The following is a 19538-nucleotide window of genomic DNA, read 5'->3' as shown; positions in this document are numbered from 1 at the left end:
ATGACATCCGGAAGGAGATTACAGAAATAAAACAGTCTATAAGCAGAATGGATGAGGTGCAAGAGGCCATTGATGGAATAGAAACCAGAGAACAGGAACGCATAGAACCTGATGCAGAGATAGTTAAAAGGATCTCCAGGAATGAATCAACATTAAAAAAACTGTGACCACTCCAAAAGGAACAATATCCGCATTATAGGGGTACCAGAAGAAGAAGAGAGAGAAAAAGGGATAGAAAGTGTATTTGAAGAAGTAATTGCCGAAAACTTCCCCAAACTAGGGGAGGAAATAAGCAAACACACCACGGAAGTACACAGAACTCCCAAAAGAACGGACCCAAGGAGGACAACACCAAGACACATAATAATTAAAATAGCAAAGATTAAGGACAAGGACAGAGTTTTATTTATTTATTTTTTGTTTTTAAACATTTTATTAAAGTGTAGTTGATATACAATTATTATATGGGTTTCAGGTATACAATGCAGTGATTCAACACTTAACCACATTATTAGATCCTGACCCCAATTAGTACAGTTAGTATCTATGAACATAGAAAGATATTACAGGATCATTGTATTCTCCATGCTGCACTTCCATACCTGTGACCAACTTATACTATGATGGAGAATTTTTTGTTTGTTGTTTGTTTGTTTGTTTTCTGAGAGGGCATCTCTCATATTTATTGATCAAATGGTTGTTAACAACAATAAAATTCTGTATAGGGGAGTCAATGCTCAATGCACAATCATTAATCCACCCCAAGCCTAATTCTCATCAGTCTCCAATCTTCTGAAGCATAATGAACAAGTTCTTACATGGTGAACAAATTCTTACATAGTGAATAAGTTCTTACATGGTGAACAGTACAAGGGCAGTCATCACAGAAACTTTCGGTTTTGACCACGCATTATGAACTATAAACAATCAGGTCAAATATGAATATTTGTTTGATTTTTATACTTGATTTATATGTGAATCCAACATTTCTCCCTTTATTATTATTATTATTTTTAATAAAATGCTGAAGTGGTAGGTAGATGCAAGATAAAGGTAGAAAACATAGTTTAGTGTAGTAAGAGAGCAAATGTAGATGATCAGGTGTGTGTCTGTAGACTATGTGTTAATCCAAGCTAGACAAGGGCAATAAAACATCCACGGATGCAGAAGATTTCTCTCAAAACAGGGGGGATGAGGTTCTAAGCCTCACCTCTGTTGATCCCCAATTTCTCACCTGATGGCCCCCCTGCGACTGTGCCTGTCTTAGGTTGATCCTCCCTTGAGGAATCTTACCCATCTCTGGCTAACCAGTCATCTTCCGGGGCCATACAGGGAAATGTAAAGTTGGTAAGTGAGAGAGAGGCCATATTGTTTGAAAAGGTTAGCTTTTTACTTCTTTGCAGATTTATGCCCTGTGACTTCTATGCCCAGCATTTGTCTTGAGGTATCTTTACCACTTGGAGGAATTATGATACTCGGTGAATTCGATATGAGGCACGAATTCTATTTAAGGGTTGTAATTAGGAAAGGGACAGAGTTTTAAAGGCAGCTAGAGAGAGGAAAAAGGTCACCTACAAAGGAAAACCCATCAGGTTATCATCAGATTTCTCAACAGAAACCTTACAGGCCAGAAAGAAATGAAACAGAAGGGCCTTGAACCAAGAATACAGTATCTAGCATGATTATCATTTAAATATGAAGGAGGGATTAAACAATTCCCAGACAAGCAAAAGTTGAGGGAATTTGCCTCCCACAAACCACCTCTACAGGGTATTTTAGAGGGACTGCTCTAGATGGGAGTACTCCTAAAGCTAAATAGATGTCACCAGAGAGAATAAAATCATAGCAAAGAAAGCAGACCAACCAAATACTAACTAAAGTCAAAAATTAAATCAACCACCCAGAAAAGCAGTTAAAGGAAACACAAAAGAGCAGAGAATAAAACAACCAACATATAAAGAATGGAGGAGGAGGAATAAGAAGGGAAAGAAATAAAGAATCATCAGACAGTGTCTATAATAGCTCAATAAGTGAGTTAAGTTAGGCAGTACGATACTGAAGAAGCTAACCTTGAACCTTTGGTAACCACGAATCTAAAGCCTGCAATGGCAGTAAGTACATATCATTCAATAATCACCCTAAATGTAAATGAACTGAATGCACCAATCAAAAGACACAGAGTAACAGAACGGATAAAAAGCAAGACCCATCTATATGCTACTTACAAGAGACCCACCTCAAACCCAAAGACATGCACAGACTAAAAGTCAAGGGATGGAAAAACATATTTCATGCAAACAGAAGGGAGAAAAAGAAGGTGCTGCAGTACTAGTATCAGACAAAATAGACTTCAAAACAAAGAAAATAACAAGAGATAAAGAAGGACACTACAAAATGATAAAGGGCTCAGCCCGACAAGAGGATATAACCATCATAAATATATATGCACCCAACACAGGAGCACCAGCATATGTGAAACAAATACTAACAGAACTAAAGGAGGAAATAGAATGCAATGCATTCATTTTAGGAGACTTCAACACACTATTCACTCCAAAGGACAGATCCACCAGACAGAAAATAAGTAAGGACACAGAGGCACGGAACAACACACTAGAACAGATGGACCTAATAGACATCTACAGAACTCTACATTCAAAAGCAAAAGGATACATATTCTTCTCAAGTGCACATGGAACATTCTCCAGAATAGACCACATACTAGGCCACAAAAAGAGCCTCAGTAAATTCAAAAAGATTGAAATTCTACCAACCAACTTCTCAGACCAAAAAGGTATAAAACTAGAAATAAATTGTACAAAGAAAGCAAAAAGGCTCACAAACACATGGAGGCTTAACAACATGCTCCTAAATAGTCAATGGATTAACGACCAAATTAAAATGGATATCCAGCAATATACGGGAACAAATGACAACAACACAAAGCCCCAACTTCTGTGGGATGCAGCAAAAGCAGTCTTAAGAGGAGAGTATATAGCAATCCAGGCATATTTAAAGAAGGAAGAACAAACCCAAATGAATAGTCTAACGTCACAATTACTGCAATTGGGAAAAGAAAAACAAATGAGACCTGAAGTCAGCAGAAGGAGGGACATCATAAAGATCAGAGAATAAATAAATAAAATTGAGAAAAATAAAGCAATAGAAAAAATCAATGAAACCAAGAGTTGGTTCTTTGAGAAAATAAACAAAACAGATAAGCCTCTAGCCAAATTTATTAAGAGAAAAAGAGAATCAACACACATCAACAGAATCAGAAACGAGAAAGGAAAAATCATGACAGACCCCACAGAAATACAAAGAATTATTAGAGAATACTATAAAAATCTATATGCTAAAAAGCTGGAAAACTTAGAAGAAATGGACAACTTCTTAGAAAAATACAACCTTCCAAGACTGACCAAGGAATAAAAACAAAATCTAAAGAAGCCAATTACCAGCAAAGAAATTGAAGTGGTAATCAAAAAACTACCCAGGAACAAAACCCCAGGGCCAGATGGATTTACCTCGGAATTTTATCAGACATACAGAGAAGACATAATACCCATTCTCCTTAAAGTTTTCCAAAAAATAGAAGAGGAGGGAATACTCCCAAACTCATTATATGAAGCCAACATCACCCTAATACCAAAACCAGGCAAAGACCCCACCAAAAAAGAAAATTACAGACCAATATCCCTGATGAACGTAGATGCAAAAATACTCAACAAAATATTAACAAACTGAATTCAAAAATACATCAAAAGGATCATACACCATGACCAAGTGGGATTCATCCCAGGGATACAAGGATGGTATAACATTCAAAAATCCATCATCATCATCCAACACATCAACAAAAAGAAGGACAAAAACCACATGATCATCTCCATGGATGCTGAAAAAGCATTCAACAAAATTCAACATCCATTCATGATAAAAACTCTCAGCAAAATGGGTATACAGGGCAAGTACCTCAACATAATAAAGGCCATATATGATAAACCCACAGCCAACATTATACTGAACAGCGAGAAGCTGAAAGCTTTTCCTCTGAGATCGGGAACAAGACAGGGATGCCCACTCTCCCCACTGTTATTCAACATAGTACTGGAGGTCCTAGCCACGGCAATTAGACAAAACAAAGAAATACAACCCATCCAAATTGGTAAAGAAGAAGTTAAGCTATCACTATTTCCAGATGACATGATACTGTACATAAAAAACCCTAAAGACTCCACTCCAAAACTACTAGAACTGATATCGGAATACAGCAAAGTTACCGGATACAAAATTAACACACAGAAATCTGTGGCTTTCCTATACACTAACAGTGAACTAATAGAAAGAGAAATCAGGAAAACAATTCCATTCACAATTGCATCAAAAAGAATAAAATACCTAGGAATAAACCTAACCAAGGAAGTGAAAGACCTATAAACTGAAAACTATAAGACACTCTTAAGAGAAATTAAAGAGGTCACTAACAAATGGAAACTCATCCCATGCTCCTGGCTGGGAAGAATTAATATCATCAAAATGGCCATCCTGCCCAAAGCAATATACAGATTGGATGGAATCCCTATCAAATTACCAACAAGATTCTTAAACAAACTGGAACAAATAGGTCAAAAATTCATATGGAAACACCAAAGACCCCAAATAGCCAAAGCAATCCAGAGAAAGAAGAATAAAGTGGGGGAGATCTCGCTCCCCAACTTCAAGCTACTACAAAGCCACAGTAATCTAGACAACTTGGTACTGGCACAAGAACAGAGACACAGACCAGTGGAACAGAACAGAGACTCCAGACATTAACCCAAACATATTATGGTGAATTAATATATGATAAAGGGGCCATGGACATACAATGGGGAAATGGCAGCCTCTTCAAACAGATGGTGCAGGCAAAACTGGACAGCTATATGTAAGAGAATGAAATTGGATCACTGTCTAAGCCCATACACAATAGTAAATTTGAAATGGATCAAAGACCTGAATGTAAGTCATGAAACCATAAAACTCCTAGAAAAAACATGGGCAAAAATCTCTTGGACATAAACATTAGCAACTTCTACATGAACATATCTCCTCAGGCAAGGGAAACAAAAGCAAAAATTAACAAGTGGGACTATATCAAGCTGAAAAGCTTCTATACAGCAAAGGACACCATCAAAAGAACAAAAAGGTATCCTACAGTATGGGAGAATATTTTCATAAATGACAAATAAAGGATTGACATCCAAAATATATAAAGAGCTTATGCACCTCAACAAACAAAAAGCAAATAATCCAATTAAAAAATGGGCAGAGGAGCTGAACAGACACTTCTCCAAAGAAATTCAGATGGCCAACAGACACATGAAAAGATGATCCACATCACTAGTCATCAGAGAAATCCAAATTAAAACCACAATGAGATATCACCTCACACCTGAAAGGATGGCCAACATCTGAAAGACAAACAACAGCAAATGTTGGTGAGGATGTGGAGAAAGGGGAACCGTCCTACACTGCTGGTGGAAATGTAAATTAGTTCAACCATTATGGAAAGCAGTATGGAGGTTCCCCAAAAAACTCAAAATAGAAATACCATTTCACCCAGGAATTCCACTTCTAGGAATTTACCCTAAGAATGCAGCCGCCCACTTTGAAAAAGACAGATGCACCCCTATGTTTATCACAGCACTATTTACAATAGCCAAGATATGGAAACAACCTAAGTGTCCATCAATAGATGACTGGATAAAGAAGATGTGGTACATATACACAATTGAATATTATTCAGCCATAAGAAGAAAACAAATCCTACCATTTGCAACAACATGGATGGAGCTAGAGGGTATTATACTCAGTGAAATAAGCCAGGCGGAGAAAGACAAGTATCAAATGATTTCACTCATATGTGGAATATAAGAATAAAGAAAAACTGAAGGAACAAAACAGCAGCAGGCTCACAGAACCCAAGAATGGACTAACAGTTACCAAAGGGAAAGGGACTGGGGAGGATGGGTGGAAGGGAGGGATAAGGGTGGGGAAAAAGTAAGGGGTTATTACGATTAGCATGTATAATGTGGCAGGTGGGGAAAAGGGGAGGGCTGTGCAACACAGTGAAGACAAGTAGTGATTCCACAGCATCCTACTATGCTGATGGACAGTGACTGTAATGGGGTTTGTGGGGGGGTCTTGGTATAGAGGAGAGCCTAGTAAACATAATGTTCTTCACGTAACTGTAGGTTAATGATAACAAAATTTTTTTAATGTAAAAAATAAACAAAAATAAAAATAAATGGCTCATACATTTTAGACAAAAAAAAAAAACTAGATCTTCTCCAAGTATGAGTAATTTCCTTCAGCAATTCTCAATACTCATTCCTTGAGCATTTGTTAATGTGAAGAAAAAGCACATTTTAAGAGCTGAAGCAGTAGCTCTTAAGGGAGCGGGTTCTTCTAAATAAAACAAATACTTTCCAAGACTATCAAATTTTCAAGTTATGTTCCAAAAATCCCACAAAAACTGCATACAGACTATTTTAGACTGAGTGTGAATTCTTCAAAGTGGCAGTTAAAACCTATTATGTCAAATTATATCATGAAAATTTTATTGATTAGTCAATTCTCACTGCATCTTTTAAATAATTTCCTATTTCTACCTATCAAAAAATAAGTCATAGCTAATTGTAAGACCAATTCATTTTTTAGCAATAGTATCATTTCATTAATTACTCTACAATAAAATTTAGTTCTGAGTTATTCCCTTTTATTTATAACTAAAAGCTGAAAATCAGTCATCAAAAAGATACAAACACACACACTTAGAAAAGGAGTAACACACCTTTCAGCATATATAACACAATGTAACATGATAAGCAGTGTATTTTTTAATTATAAAAATGTATAAATTAATAAATTTGATCCTTGTAATTTGAATTTCAACTACCTTAGTAGTTTCTTTTAGTATGCATTCTAATTTATTTCTCACTGGTATTTCTAGTATTTAAAATATGTATTAATGTATTTATTTGAACTTAAAAAACAAGTTTGATATATAAACTTGATTAAAACAAGCTGGTCAATCTGACAAGGGAAACTAGCTTTGTTAACAAGAAGATACATTCTATAAATTAAATAAGGTAGTACTTCATCCTTAAGGTTTTGATAAAAAATATGGTAATACACATGAGATAACAATATTTTATGAAATAAATTATACTGGCAAACGTATACTAAAATTAGTAATATTTTTACTTTCCCAACCACCCTTGAGAACATCATCAGATTAAAGAAAGTGCCTGTAAGGGGAGGAAGGGGGAGCTGACAGATTTGACATTTGCTACATGTTGGTAAAGCCTGTTTGATGGACTTTTTAGAAACTAGGAAAGTAAATGTTTAAAGACCAGGTAACAAATTCTATGGCAAGTTATGTGGTTCCCATTATTTTGCTTCAACAGAAATGAAGACAGACGTAACTGAATTGTCAAATGATAACTGCTGGATGATAAATCCCTAAGTGATTTCTGGCATGTAACTTGGAAGGTCTCACTATCACAAAATATCCATTATAATACACTTTATTTATACAAACATTTATTTCTCAGCACTTAAACCCACAAAATCTAAAAATAAGACTAAAAATTGGTGCTAAATCCTGTTTCATTCTATCAATAAATAATATATACCTCCGATAGAGGAACCAGTGGAGGAAGGGAGGAGACAGCCACATACATTTCATTAAAAAATCGATTTCTTATCCTTAATTTTGAACACTTAAAGGGTGTCAGATGATCAGCTATGGAGGTACATTTTTCTGATAATATTCCTTTCTCTTAAAAAAAAAATAAAAGCAGTTCCTGTGTGGTGACCTCCAATGAGTTCTACACAATGGTATAAAGGGCATATCAAAGTGTGGGCAAAGGGTCTGTTTGTGTTTATACAGAGGATCAAAGCCTAATTTGGCTACCCAGAAAATGAACTAAGATACCATATGAAGAAGAACTTCCAACATCAGCACTCTCTGGAAAACTCATACCAGAAGATAATCATCAAAAAACCTCAACAAAGATCCAGGCGCTGCTACAGTTGTAGCTGCATCCATCCCACCGATTCCTGGACTTGCCATTGGAACGAAGAAGGAGATATCTAAGCTGGCCTGTGCATACAGTAAAACAACAAATTTAACTGGATCTATACTGTTGGAACTCAACCAAGAATTAGGAGAAGTGCAAGTTGTAGTGCTCCAAAATCTTACAACTACAGACTATCTACTGTTAAAAGAACATATGGGATGTGAACAGTTCCCAGGAATGGGTTGTTTTAATTTGTGTGATTTCTCTCAGACTGTTCAAGTACAGTTGGACAAAATCCATCATACCATAGATAAATTTTCACAAATGCCTAGGATGCCTAACTGGTTTTCTTGGTTTCACTGGGGATGGCTGGTAATTATAGATCTGCTTTGGTTATGTAACTGTATTATGTTAATGTGTGTGTGCAATTTAATTAGTAGCTTAAAACCTACACATGCTTAAGTTACTCTACAAGAAGATATGCCAAAGAAATAATCAATCTTCCCATGTTTTCTTCCATCTGCTACTTCTATAGCTTTTCTTCTTCTTTCCTAATTACAACCCTTAAATAGAATTCGTGCCTCATATCAAATTTACCGAGTATCATAATTCCTCCAAGTGGTAAAGATACCTCAAGACAAATGCTGGGCATAGAAGCCAGAGGGCATAAATCTGCAAAGAAGTAAAAAGTTAACCTTTTCAAACAATATGGCCTCTCTCTGACTTGCCAACTTTACATCTCCCTGTATGGCCCCGGAAGATGACTGGTCAGCCAGAGATGGGTAAGATTCCTCAAGGGAGGAACAACCTAAGACAGGCACAGTCGCAGGGGGGCCATCAGGTGAGAAACTGGGGATCAACAGAGGTGAGGCTTAGAACCTCAGCCCCCCTGTTTTGAGAGAAATCTTCTGCATCCGTGGATGTTTTATTGCCCTTGTCTAGCTTGGATTAACACATAGTCTACAGACACACACCTGATCATCTACATTTGCTCTCTTATAACACTAAACTATATTTTCTACCTTTATCTTGCATCTACCTACCACCTCAGCATTTTATTAAAAATAATAATAATAATAATAAAGGGAAAAATGTGGGATCCACATATAAATCAAGTATAAAAATCAAACAAATATTCTTATTTGACCTGATTGTTTATAGTTCATAGTGCGTGATCAAAACCGAAAGTTTTTGTGATGACTGCCCTTGTACTGTTCACCATGTAAGAACTTATTCGCTATGTAAGAACTTGTTCGTTATGCTTCAGAAGATTGGAGACTGATGAGAATTAGGCTTGGGGTGGATTAATGATTGTGCATTGAGCATTGACTCCCCGATACAGAATTTTATTGTTGTTAACAACCATTTGATCAACAAATATGAGAGATGCCCACTCAAAAAAAAAAAAAAAAAGAATAGATTTCTGTTGAATCACTATTACATACAGAAGTAAATTTTAACCAAAATTGTAACACAGGTAAGTTGTGCTAATCAACTGTGTGCAAATCAACTGTGTGTTAATAATTGCAAAAACACAAACAGAAAATATTTTTATTATGTGAGTCTTATAGTCACAAGAAAAAATTTCTAATTTCGATTTACACACATTATTGTAGCAAAGTTTGGTAGATGATCAGTAAGATTTCCAAGCATAACAATATATATTATGATAAAATTCAGTAGGAGTGCCCAGACTCCCGTATCCTCGCACCTAGCCCACCCACCCCATTAGCCCAGCAGTGCCAGATTGCTGCAGGGCAGGCAGAGGACGGCCCCACCCACAACTGTACCAGCAGAAGCACCACTGCTCTGCTCACAAAGGGCCAGCCAGGCAACCTGCCATGAGTAGTGGTAGGCTGAGACAGACCACTGCTGGCAGATAGGCAGAAAGGCGGCCCTGCCCACAGCCCACCAACAGCAACTGTGGGGCAACAAAGGAGAACCAGGCAGTAGAGAGTAAGGAGTCTTGAGCTGCTGGGCACCACAGGATGCCTTGTTCAGAAAGCCATTACTCTCCAGACCAGGAGGGATAGCAGATCCATCTAATACAAAGGAAGAAACACAGAAACCCTGACAAAATAAGAAGGCAGAGGAATATGTTCCAAACAACACTACAGAGTAAGACACCAGAAAGAGGGCTAAATGAAACAGAGATTACCAATCTTCTTGATAAAGATTTCAAAGTAACAGTTGTAAATATGCTCACTCGTCTGCAGAAAAGTATTCCAGATTCAGGGAGGACATCAACACAGAGAAGAACTGAAAAAGACCACTCAGAGCTGAAGAACCAGAACTGAAATGAAATATACAATGGAGGGAATGAGTAACAGATTGCTACAAGTAGAGGAGACAATGATTAAGATGGAAATTAGAGACCAGGAACACAACAAAGCTGAAGAGCAGAGAGAAAAAAGGATCTCTAGGAATGAAAGAATGGTAAGAGAGCTGTGTGGTCAATCCAAATGAAACAATATTCACATAACATGGGTACCAGAAGGAGAAGAGAGACAAAGGGATAGAAAGTCTCTTCAAGGAAGTAACTGTTGAAACTTGCCCAGTATGGGGAAGGAATCCAAAGAGCCCCTGACAAAAGGAATCACAGGAAGACAACAAGACATATAGTAATTAAAGTGACAAAGATTAATGACAAAAAAGAGGGTACTGAAAGCAGCCAGAGAGAAAAAAGATTACTTACAAGGGAAACACCATCAGGCTATCAGTTGACTTCTCAGCAGAAACTTTATAGGCCAGAATGGAATGGCATGAAATATTTAATGTATTGAAAAGGACCTTCAACCAAGAATCTTCTACCAAGCAAAATTATCTTTCAAATTTGAAGGAGAAATCAAACATTTCCCAGATGAACAAAAACTGAAGGCATTTATAACAAATAAAACTGCATTACAGGACATGTTAATGGGACTTCTGCAGATGGAAATGTTCTTAAGCTTAAATAGATTTCAGCAGTGAAAATAAACCCACAGTAAAGGTAGTAGCCCAATTCCTTACCAAGCAAGTACAAAATTAAAACAAAACAGAACTAGTAAAACCAACCATACATAAAACCAGTCAAGGGATACACAAAAAGTGCAGATCATGACATCAAAACCGAAGTGTGGAGGAGAAAGAATAAAAAAAAGTACTTTTACATTCTGTCTGAAAGAGAGCAATCATCAACTTAATATAGACTGTTACATAGTTTGGAAGCTATCCATGAACCTTATGGTAACCACAAACCTAAAGCCTGTAATAAATACACAAAAAATTAAGAAAGAGAAATCCATTAACAACACTAAAGAAAACCATCAAACAACAAGAGAAGAGTATAAGATAGGAAGAAAGGAATGGAGAGGAACTATAAAAACAATCAGAAAATAATAAAATGGCAGTAATAATTACCTTAAAAGTAAATGGACAGAATGCACCAACCAAAAGACAGAGTTACAGAATAGACAAAAAAACAAGACCCATCTGTAAGGTTGGAGGCACTGGAGGGAGGGGTGAGCACATTGGACACTGATGATGCCAAAGTCCCCGGCTGCTGCCCCCTCCCAACCTGAAAATGTGCCTTAGGCTAGCCAATCCTCGCCCAGCTGTAAATCTATGCTCTGCCTCCCCCTATCTTCTTTAAAAACTCCCCACCTGTCTGGTTGCACGCGACTTCTCCAGTCTGTGTTTCAGACTGGTGAACCTCGTCCAGGATTGCGCTCAAATAAACTGCCTAGACCTTTGTGGCCTCTCGTGACCTGCTTATTTTGGTTAGAATTTATCTTACACCATCTATATGCTGCCTACAAAAGACTCTCTTCAAACCCAAAGACAATCACAGAATAAAAGTGAAGGGATGGTGTTTTGAGAGAAATCTCCTGCATCCGTGGATGTTTTGTTGCCCTTGTCTAGCTTGGATTAATACTTAGTCTACAGGCACACACCTGATCATCTACATTTGCCCTCTTACAGCACTAAACTAGGTTTTCTACCTTTATCTTGCATCTACCTACCACTTCAGCATTTTATTAAAAAAAATAATAATAATAATAATAATAAGGGAGAAATGTGGGATTCACATATAAATCAAGTATAAAAATCAAACGAATATTCATATTTGACCTGATTGTTTATAGTTCATAATGCGTGAACAAAACCGAAAGTTTCTGTGATGACCGCCCTTGCACTGTTCACCATGTAAGAACTTATTCACTGTGTAAGAATTTGTTCACCATGTAAGAACTTGTTTGTTATGCTTCAGAAGATTGGAAACTGTTGAGAATTAGGCTTGGGGTTGATTAATGATTGTGCATTGAGTCCCCTATACAGAATTTTATTGTTGTTAACAACCATTTGATCAATAAATACGAGAGATGCCCTCTCAAAAAAAAAAAAAAAAGTGAAGGGATAGAAAAAGATACTTCATGCAAATTAGGGAGAAAAAAAGCAGGAGTACCAGTATTTATATTAGACAAAATTGACTTTAAAACAAAGAAAGTAAAAAGAGACACAGAAGGACATTACATAATGATAAAGGGGTCAGTCCAACAAGAAGATATAACCATTATAAATATCTATGCACACCACATCAGAGCACCTACATATGTAGAATACAGAATTAAAGGGGAAAATAGATTATAACATATTCATTTGAGGATACTTTAACACACCATTCACATCAATAGATCAAACAGACAGAAAGGCACTGAACAGCACATTACATCAAAGGGACTTAACAGACATCTACAGAACATTCCACCCAAAAGCAGTAGGATATACGTTTTTCTCAAGTACAAATGGAACATTCTCCAGAATAGATCATATACTAGGCCATGAAAAGAACTAAAATATATTTGACATGACTGAAATTGTACTCTTCTCAGACCATAAGGGTATGAAACTGGAAATAAATTACATAAAGAAACAAAAAGCCTACCAAGACATGGAGGCTAAACAACATGCTTCTAAATAACCAATGGATCAGTGAAAAAATTAAAACAGAAATCAAGCAATACATGGAGACAAATGAAAACAAAATTCAACATTTCAAAATTTGTGGGATACCACAAAAGCGATTCTGAAACTAAATAGCCTTATAGGCCTACCTCAAAAAACAAGAACAATCCCAAATAGTCTAAACTCACAATTAAAGAAACTAGGAAAAGATGAACAAATGAAACCCAAAGTTAGTTGAAGGAGGGACATAATAAAGATCAGAGCAGAAATAAATAAAATAGAGAAGAATTACACAATAGAAAAAAAAACCCCTAAAACCAAGAGCTGGTTCTCTGAGAAAATAAACAAAATAGACAAACCCCTAGTCAGACTTACCAAGAAAAAAAGGAGAATGTGCACACATAAAATCACAAACAAGGAAGGATAATCAAAATGGACAGCACAGAAATACAAAGAATTATTAGAGAATACTATGAAAAATTATATGCCAATAAACTGGACAACCTAGAAGAAATGAAAAACTTTCTAGAAAAATGCAACCTTTCAAGACTGACACAGGAAGAAACAGAAAATCTGAACAAACTAATTACCAGCAATGAAATTGAACCGGTAATCAAAAATCTCCCAAAAATAAAAGTCCATGACCAGATGACATCATAGATGAATTCTAACCAAATATTTAAATAGCTAAAAACAATCCTTCTTAAAGTACTACAAAAGGAAGAAGAGGAGGGAATACTTCCAAGCTCATTCTATGGGGCCAGCATCATTCTAATGCCAAAACCAGGCAAAGATACCACAAAAAAAGAAAATTACAGACCAATATTCCTGATGAACATAGATGCGAAAATCCTCAACAAAACATTAGCAAACCAAATTTAAAACTACATCAAAAAGACCATACATCACAACCAAGCGGGATTTATTCTAGGGATGCAAGGATGGTACAATATTCATAAATCAATCAAACCTTTTATTAAATGTGAACAAAAAGGATAAAACCACATGATCACCTCAACAGATGCTGAAAAAGCATTTGACAAAATTGAACATCCATTCATGATAAAAACTCTCAGTAAAATGGGTATAGAGGGTACATACCTCAACATAAGAAAGGCCACATACAACAAACGCACACCTAACACCACACTGAATGGCAAAAAGCTGAAAGCTTTTCCTCTAAGCAGGAACAAGGCAAGGATGCCCACTCCCATCACTTTTATTCAACACAGAAGTGGAGGTGCTACCCATGGCAATCAGACAAAATAGAGATAAAAGGCATCCAAATTGGTAATGAAGAAGTTAAAGGGTCACTATTTACAGATGACACACTATATATATATATATATATATATATGGAAAACTCTAAAGACACCACCAAAAAACTACTGGAATACTGGATTCAGCAAAGTTGCAGAATACAAAAGTAACACAGAGAAATCTCTTACATTCCTATACTAACAACAAACTAGCAGAAAAAGAAATCAGGGAAACAAGTCCATTCACAATTACAGCAAAAAGAATAAAATACCTGGGAATAAAGCTAACCAAGGAAGTGAAAGACCTGTACTCTAAAAACTGTATGATACTCATGACAGAAATTAAAGATGACACATATAAAAATGAAAAGGTATCACTTGCTCATGGATAGGAATAATTAATATTGTCCTGCCTAAAGTGATTTACAGATTCAATGCAATCCCTATCAAAATTCCAACAGCAGTTTTCACTGAGCTAGAGCAAATAATCCTAAAATTCATATGGCATGACAAAACACCCTGAACAGCCAAAGCCATCATGAGAAAGAAGAACAAAGCTGGGGGGATTATGCTCCCTGACTTCAAGGTCTACTACAAAGCCACAGTAATCAAGACAATTTGGTACTGGCACAAGAACAGACCCATAGATCAATGGAACAGAATAGAGAGCCCAGATATAAACCCACACATATACAGCCAATTAATATACAATAAAGGAGCCATACAAGGGAGAAAAGACAGCCTCTTCAAAAACTGGTGCTGGAAAAACTGGACAGTACATGCAAGAGAATGAAACTGGATTATTGTCTAACCCCATGCACAAAAGTAAACTCGAAATGGATCAAAGAACTAAATGTAAGAAATGAAACCATAGAACTCTTAAAAGAAAACATAGGTAAAAATCTCTTGAGCATAAGTATAAGTAATTTTTCCTAGATACATCTCCTCAGGCAAGGGAAACAAAATAAAAAATGAGAAAGTGGGACTACATCAAACTACAAAGATTCTGTACAGCAAAGGACACCATCAGCAGAACAAAAAGGCATCCTATAGTATGGGAGAATATATTCGTAAATAATTTATCTAATAAGGGGTTAACATTCAAAATACATAAAGAACTCATAAGCCTCAACAACAAAACACAAATAACTTTATTAAAAAATGGATAGAGGATGTGAACAGACATTTCTCTAAAGAGAAACAGATGGTCAAGAAACACATGACAAGATGTTCCACATCCCTAATCATTAGGGAAATGCAAATCAAAACCACAATGAGGTATTATTGCCTCATAACAGTTAGAATGTATAATATCTGAAAGAAATAAAAAGAGTTGGCAAGAATGTGGACAAAAGGGAACCCTCCCACACTTTTGGTGAGAATGTAAATTGGTGTAACCACTGTAGAAGGCTGTATGGACTTTCCTCAAAAAACTAAAAATAGAAATTCCATATGACCCAGTAATGCCACTTTTAGGAATTTTCCCAAAGAAAACGATCCCTGATTCAAAAAGACACATGCACCCATATGTTCACTGCCACATTATTACAATATCCAAGATATGGAAGCAACCAAAGGGTCCATCAATAGATGAATGGATAAAGAAGACTCACAGGCACTGAACAGTGACTGGCAGTTACCATGGGGGAGGGGTTTGGGGTGTGTCAGGGATGGAGAGTGTGAGGGGGATAAAATGGCACAAAAATTCTCAATCATAATGTAAGTTGGTCATGGGGACAGTAGCACAGCATGGAGAATACAGCAAATAATTCTGTAATATCTTCCTATGTTGATGGGTAATAACCACCCTAAATGGGGTGAGGATTTAATAATATGGGTAACTGTTGAACCACTGTGCTGTATACTTGAAACAACAGAAGATTGTTTATCAATGATTCTTCAATTTAAAAAAATTCAGTGGGAATAACAGAATGGGCATACAAATTCAAAGGGAAAATAATTAAAATTTCAGACTACTGAAGTTTGCTTTTTTATATTTTAAATTAATAAAAGCATTTAGAGTTCATTAGATAAATTTAAAAGTAATGTATTTTACTGAATTACAATATGCCAGAGATTCCATCCTTTGTCACTAATTTAAACTTTTACTTAAAATTGTATTGTCAATTTAAATATGTGCAGAGGTACACCATTTTTGAAAATTGCTTCAGATGACACAAGTAAAACTTTTAAGATCACTCTTCTAGATAAACAAAGGGTCATCTAGATGAGTGAAGAGACTGTATTACCTAAGCAGCAAAAAACATGACATTTAAATGTCAGTCTCCCTCAACAGCCAGCCAGCCACAACGGCATACTGTGTACCTACTGCCTGGGCACAATTTTACAGTGAAATGGTGGATTTTAATTGTGTACCTGAATTAATGTAAATTACATAGGTTTAGGTGACTCTCTGGATGCTAATTTGATATACTGTACAGGGCCTGATTTACAGTTTTACTGAGGTATAACAGGCATATAATAAATTGCACATAATTTGATGAATTTTAATATGTACACACAAATTTAATTCTGCAAATCCCAATCCCTTCTTCTGCCAAAAAGTTAAGAGTTTTATTGTTTGAGAAAAATACTCACCTTCATGTAATTCACAATCTTAGCAAGAACACCAAACTTATATCCAGAGCTTCCTGACAGGGCTTTCAAGTTAAATGATCCATTGCTATGATCTGGAAACAAGATTCAAAAAACAATTATAATATTTTGATATCAGATTGATTATGACTTTTAAGCAGCTAAGATTATTTTAACTCTGGTGAAATATCTATTCTCAGTTTTCTATCTATCCTATAAAAGTCTGAATTCTATCCTGAAAAATTCTGGCAAAAAACTCCAAACCTTTGATTGTTTAATAAGCTATCAATTTTCTCACTGAGGACAGGAACAAAGTATAAACAGTTCAAAAGCATTAAAACACGTAAGTACCTTTATCTACTCTTCCCTTAATTCTGATGAGATTTCCTGCATAATTAGAAGCATGGCTTTTTAAACAAAAGGACAAACAAATTTCAATCTAATCCACAGAGCCTTTCCAACATTTAAAATGAAAAGTAAGTAGCTTCCTTTCTCGCTCCCCCGCCACTTAAGGCAAGAAGATGGTGGGCGCAGAGACAAAAAAAAATCACTGCAGTCGATCAATTCCAGCCTGCAGCTCATTATGCAAAGTGCAAAGTATGTGTTGGGATACATGCAGATTCTGAAAAAGACCAGACAAGGCAAAGTGAAACTGTTCATCCCTACCAACAGCTGCCCCGTCATGAGTACAATGCCATGTGGGCCAAAACTGGTGTCCATCACTACAGTGGCCATTATGCTGAACTGGCACAGCATGTGGAAATACCAGAGTATGCACACGGGCCATCACTGACCCAGTTGATTCTGGTATCACCAGAAGCATGCCAGAACAGACTGATGAAAAGTAAATCATCAAAATTTTTCCTTAATAAAACTGGCCAGAGCTTGTTTAAAAAAAGAAAAAAAGAGAGAAGTAGACTACTTCTAGGAGATTAACAAGTTATCACCTACTACATCAATTTCTGCTTATCAATTTAAATATATGGAAATTAATTAGTGGGAAGTAATAAAAAGGATACCATAAGTATTTTAAAGTAAACTTTAGAGATAAATTAGGGGAAAAAATTAGAGCCACTGCCACTGCATAAACATGGATGCTTAAAAAGGATGCTAGCATGAAACATGGAACAATCTGTGTAGAAGATAATTTATTTCAGAACTTCTATCATTTTGTTGCCAAATCTTAATGCTACCATTGAATTACAAATGCATTCCATTAGTCATAAGCAGTAACAGTTGAAAAATTCATCACAAATACTAGAAAAAGATTCAGAAGTACATTCTACCAGAAAGACATCCAATCAGATATTGTATAAAGTTCCCATGTGGCTGGTCCCCAAGGAATAGGTTAATAAAAGGAGTCAATCTCTGACACCAACTAGAAACAATAAACAAAATAATGTATTAGAACAATGCAAGTCAAATATAACAACTGTCACAGATCCAAAAGAAGAGCATCTAGATGGTGATATAATACTCCTTTGAGATTAGTGAAAAGGCTTTAATGAGTATGTTTTTAGATTAAAATGAGCCTTCATAAGCAGTTTTCCTTTAAAAATAACTTTGTTAGAGCAAAACAGAAGGAGCAAAACAGCAGTAGACTAAAAGACATCAAGAATGGACTAGTGGTTACCAAGGGGGAAAGATGGGGTGGGCGAAGGGGATAAAGCGGCACAGTAATGCACAATCACAATATGTTAGTCATGGGGATGGCAGTACAGCAGAGAGAATATAGTCAATGATTCTGTAACATCTTAAAAAGTTAAGAGACAGTAACCACACTAGAGGGGTGAGGATTTAATAATACGGGTAACTGTCGAATCACTATGTTGTATATTTGAAACCAACATAAGATTGTATATCAATGACACTTTAATTAAATTAATAACTGTTACAATTTTGACAAAAACTTAATGGCACATTAAATTCTAGTATGTTTCCAAAATAACAACAATAAGAATGAATACCTTATAGGTGAAGGGACTGGTGGTTACCAAAGGTAAAGGGTTGGAGAGGGTGGCTGGGGAGGGAGGGAGAGGAGATTAAGGGGCACTATAATTAGCAGCCACAATATAGGGGAAGGCAGTATAGCACGGAGAAGACAAGAATGACTCTATAGCATCTTACTATGCCAAAGGATAGTAATTGCAATGGGGTGGTTTGGGGGCAGGAGGGACTTGATAATATGGGTGAATGCTGAAACCATCACGGGTGAATGTTGCTCATGTGAAACCTTTGTAAGATTGTATATTGATACCTTAATTTAAAAAAAAATACCTTATAGATGTGCTTTCATATCATTTCAATTATGAAATAATACCGTCATGGCCCATTTATCCAAGATGCTCAGGACACTCACAACAATAGTAACACTTACTCAACATTTAATATTTGGCAAGCACCAAGCTAAGTGATTTTCCCATTTAGTCCCTCCCAAACACCCTATTTAGGAGGTATTACTGTTCTCTTTTACACATAAGAAAACTGCAGGTGGTTAAGTGCCAGAGTATAGATTCAAATCCAGTTATAAACCTTGTGACACTACCTTGTAATGATTCTTGTAAAAGAATAATTAACTCTACAGCATCATACTACTCTGAAGGATAGTGATTGCAATGGGGGGACTTGATAATATGGGTGAATATTGTAATCACAATGTTGCTCGTGTGAAAAC

The 19538-nt window shown here is 36.2% G+C and overlaps 1 protein-coding gene and 1 pseudogene across 3 annotated transcripts in view; one reads left to right on the top strand and one right to left on the bottom strand.

The window, feature by feature from the left end:
• Positions 1 to 19538, bottom strand: part of GTF2E2 (general transcription factor IIE subunit 2) — a 93643-nt gene that overhangs the window by 55226 nt on the left and 18879 nt on the right. For all 3 annotated transcript variants that reach the window (XM_073219063.1, XM_073219064.1, XM_073219065.1), the window contains exon 3: positions 16868 to 16959. In XM_073219063.1, coding sequence (XP_073075164.1) covers positions 16868 to 16959 — 92 coding nt within the window. The remainder of the gene's footprint in view (positions 1 to 16867; positions 16960 to 19538) is intronic.
• LOC140845213 (large ribosomal subunit protein eL30 pseudogene) lies at positions 17352 to 17716 on the top strand (annotated as a pseudogene).

Source organism: Manis javanica, chromosome 12, assembly GCF_040802235.1.
Source record: "Manis javanica isolate MJ-LG chromosome 12, MJ_LKY, whole genome shotgun sequence".
Lineage (NCBI taxonomy): Eukaryota > Metazoa > Chordata > Mammalia > Pholidota > Manidae > Manis > Manis javanica.
The sequence above is the reverse complement of the archived record's forward strand: the minus strand, read 5'-3'. Positions and strand labels throughout refer to the sequence as shown.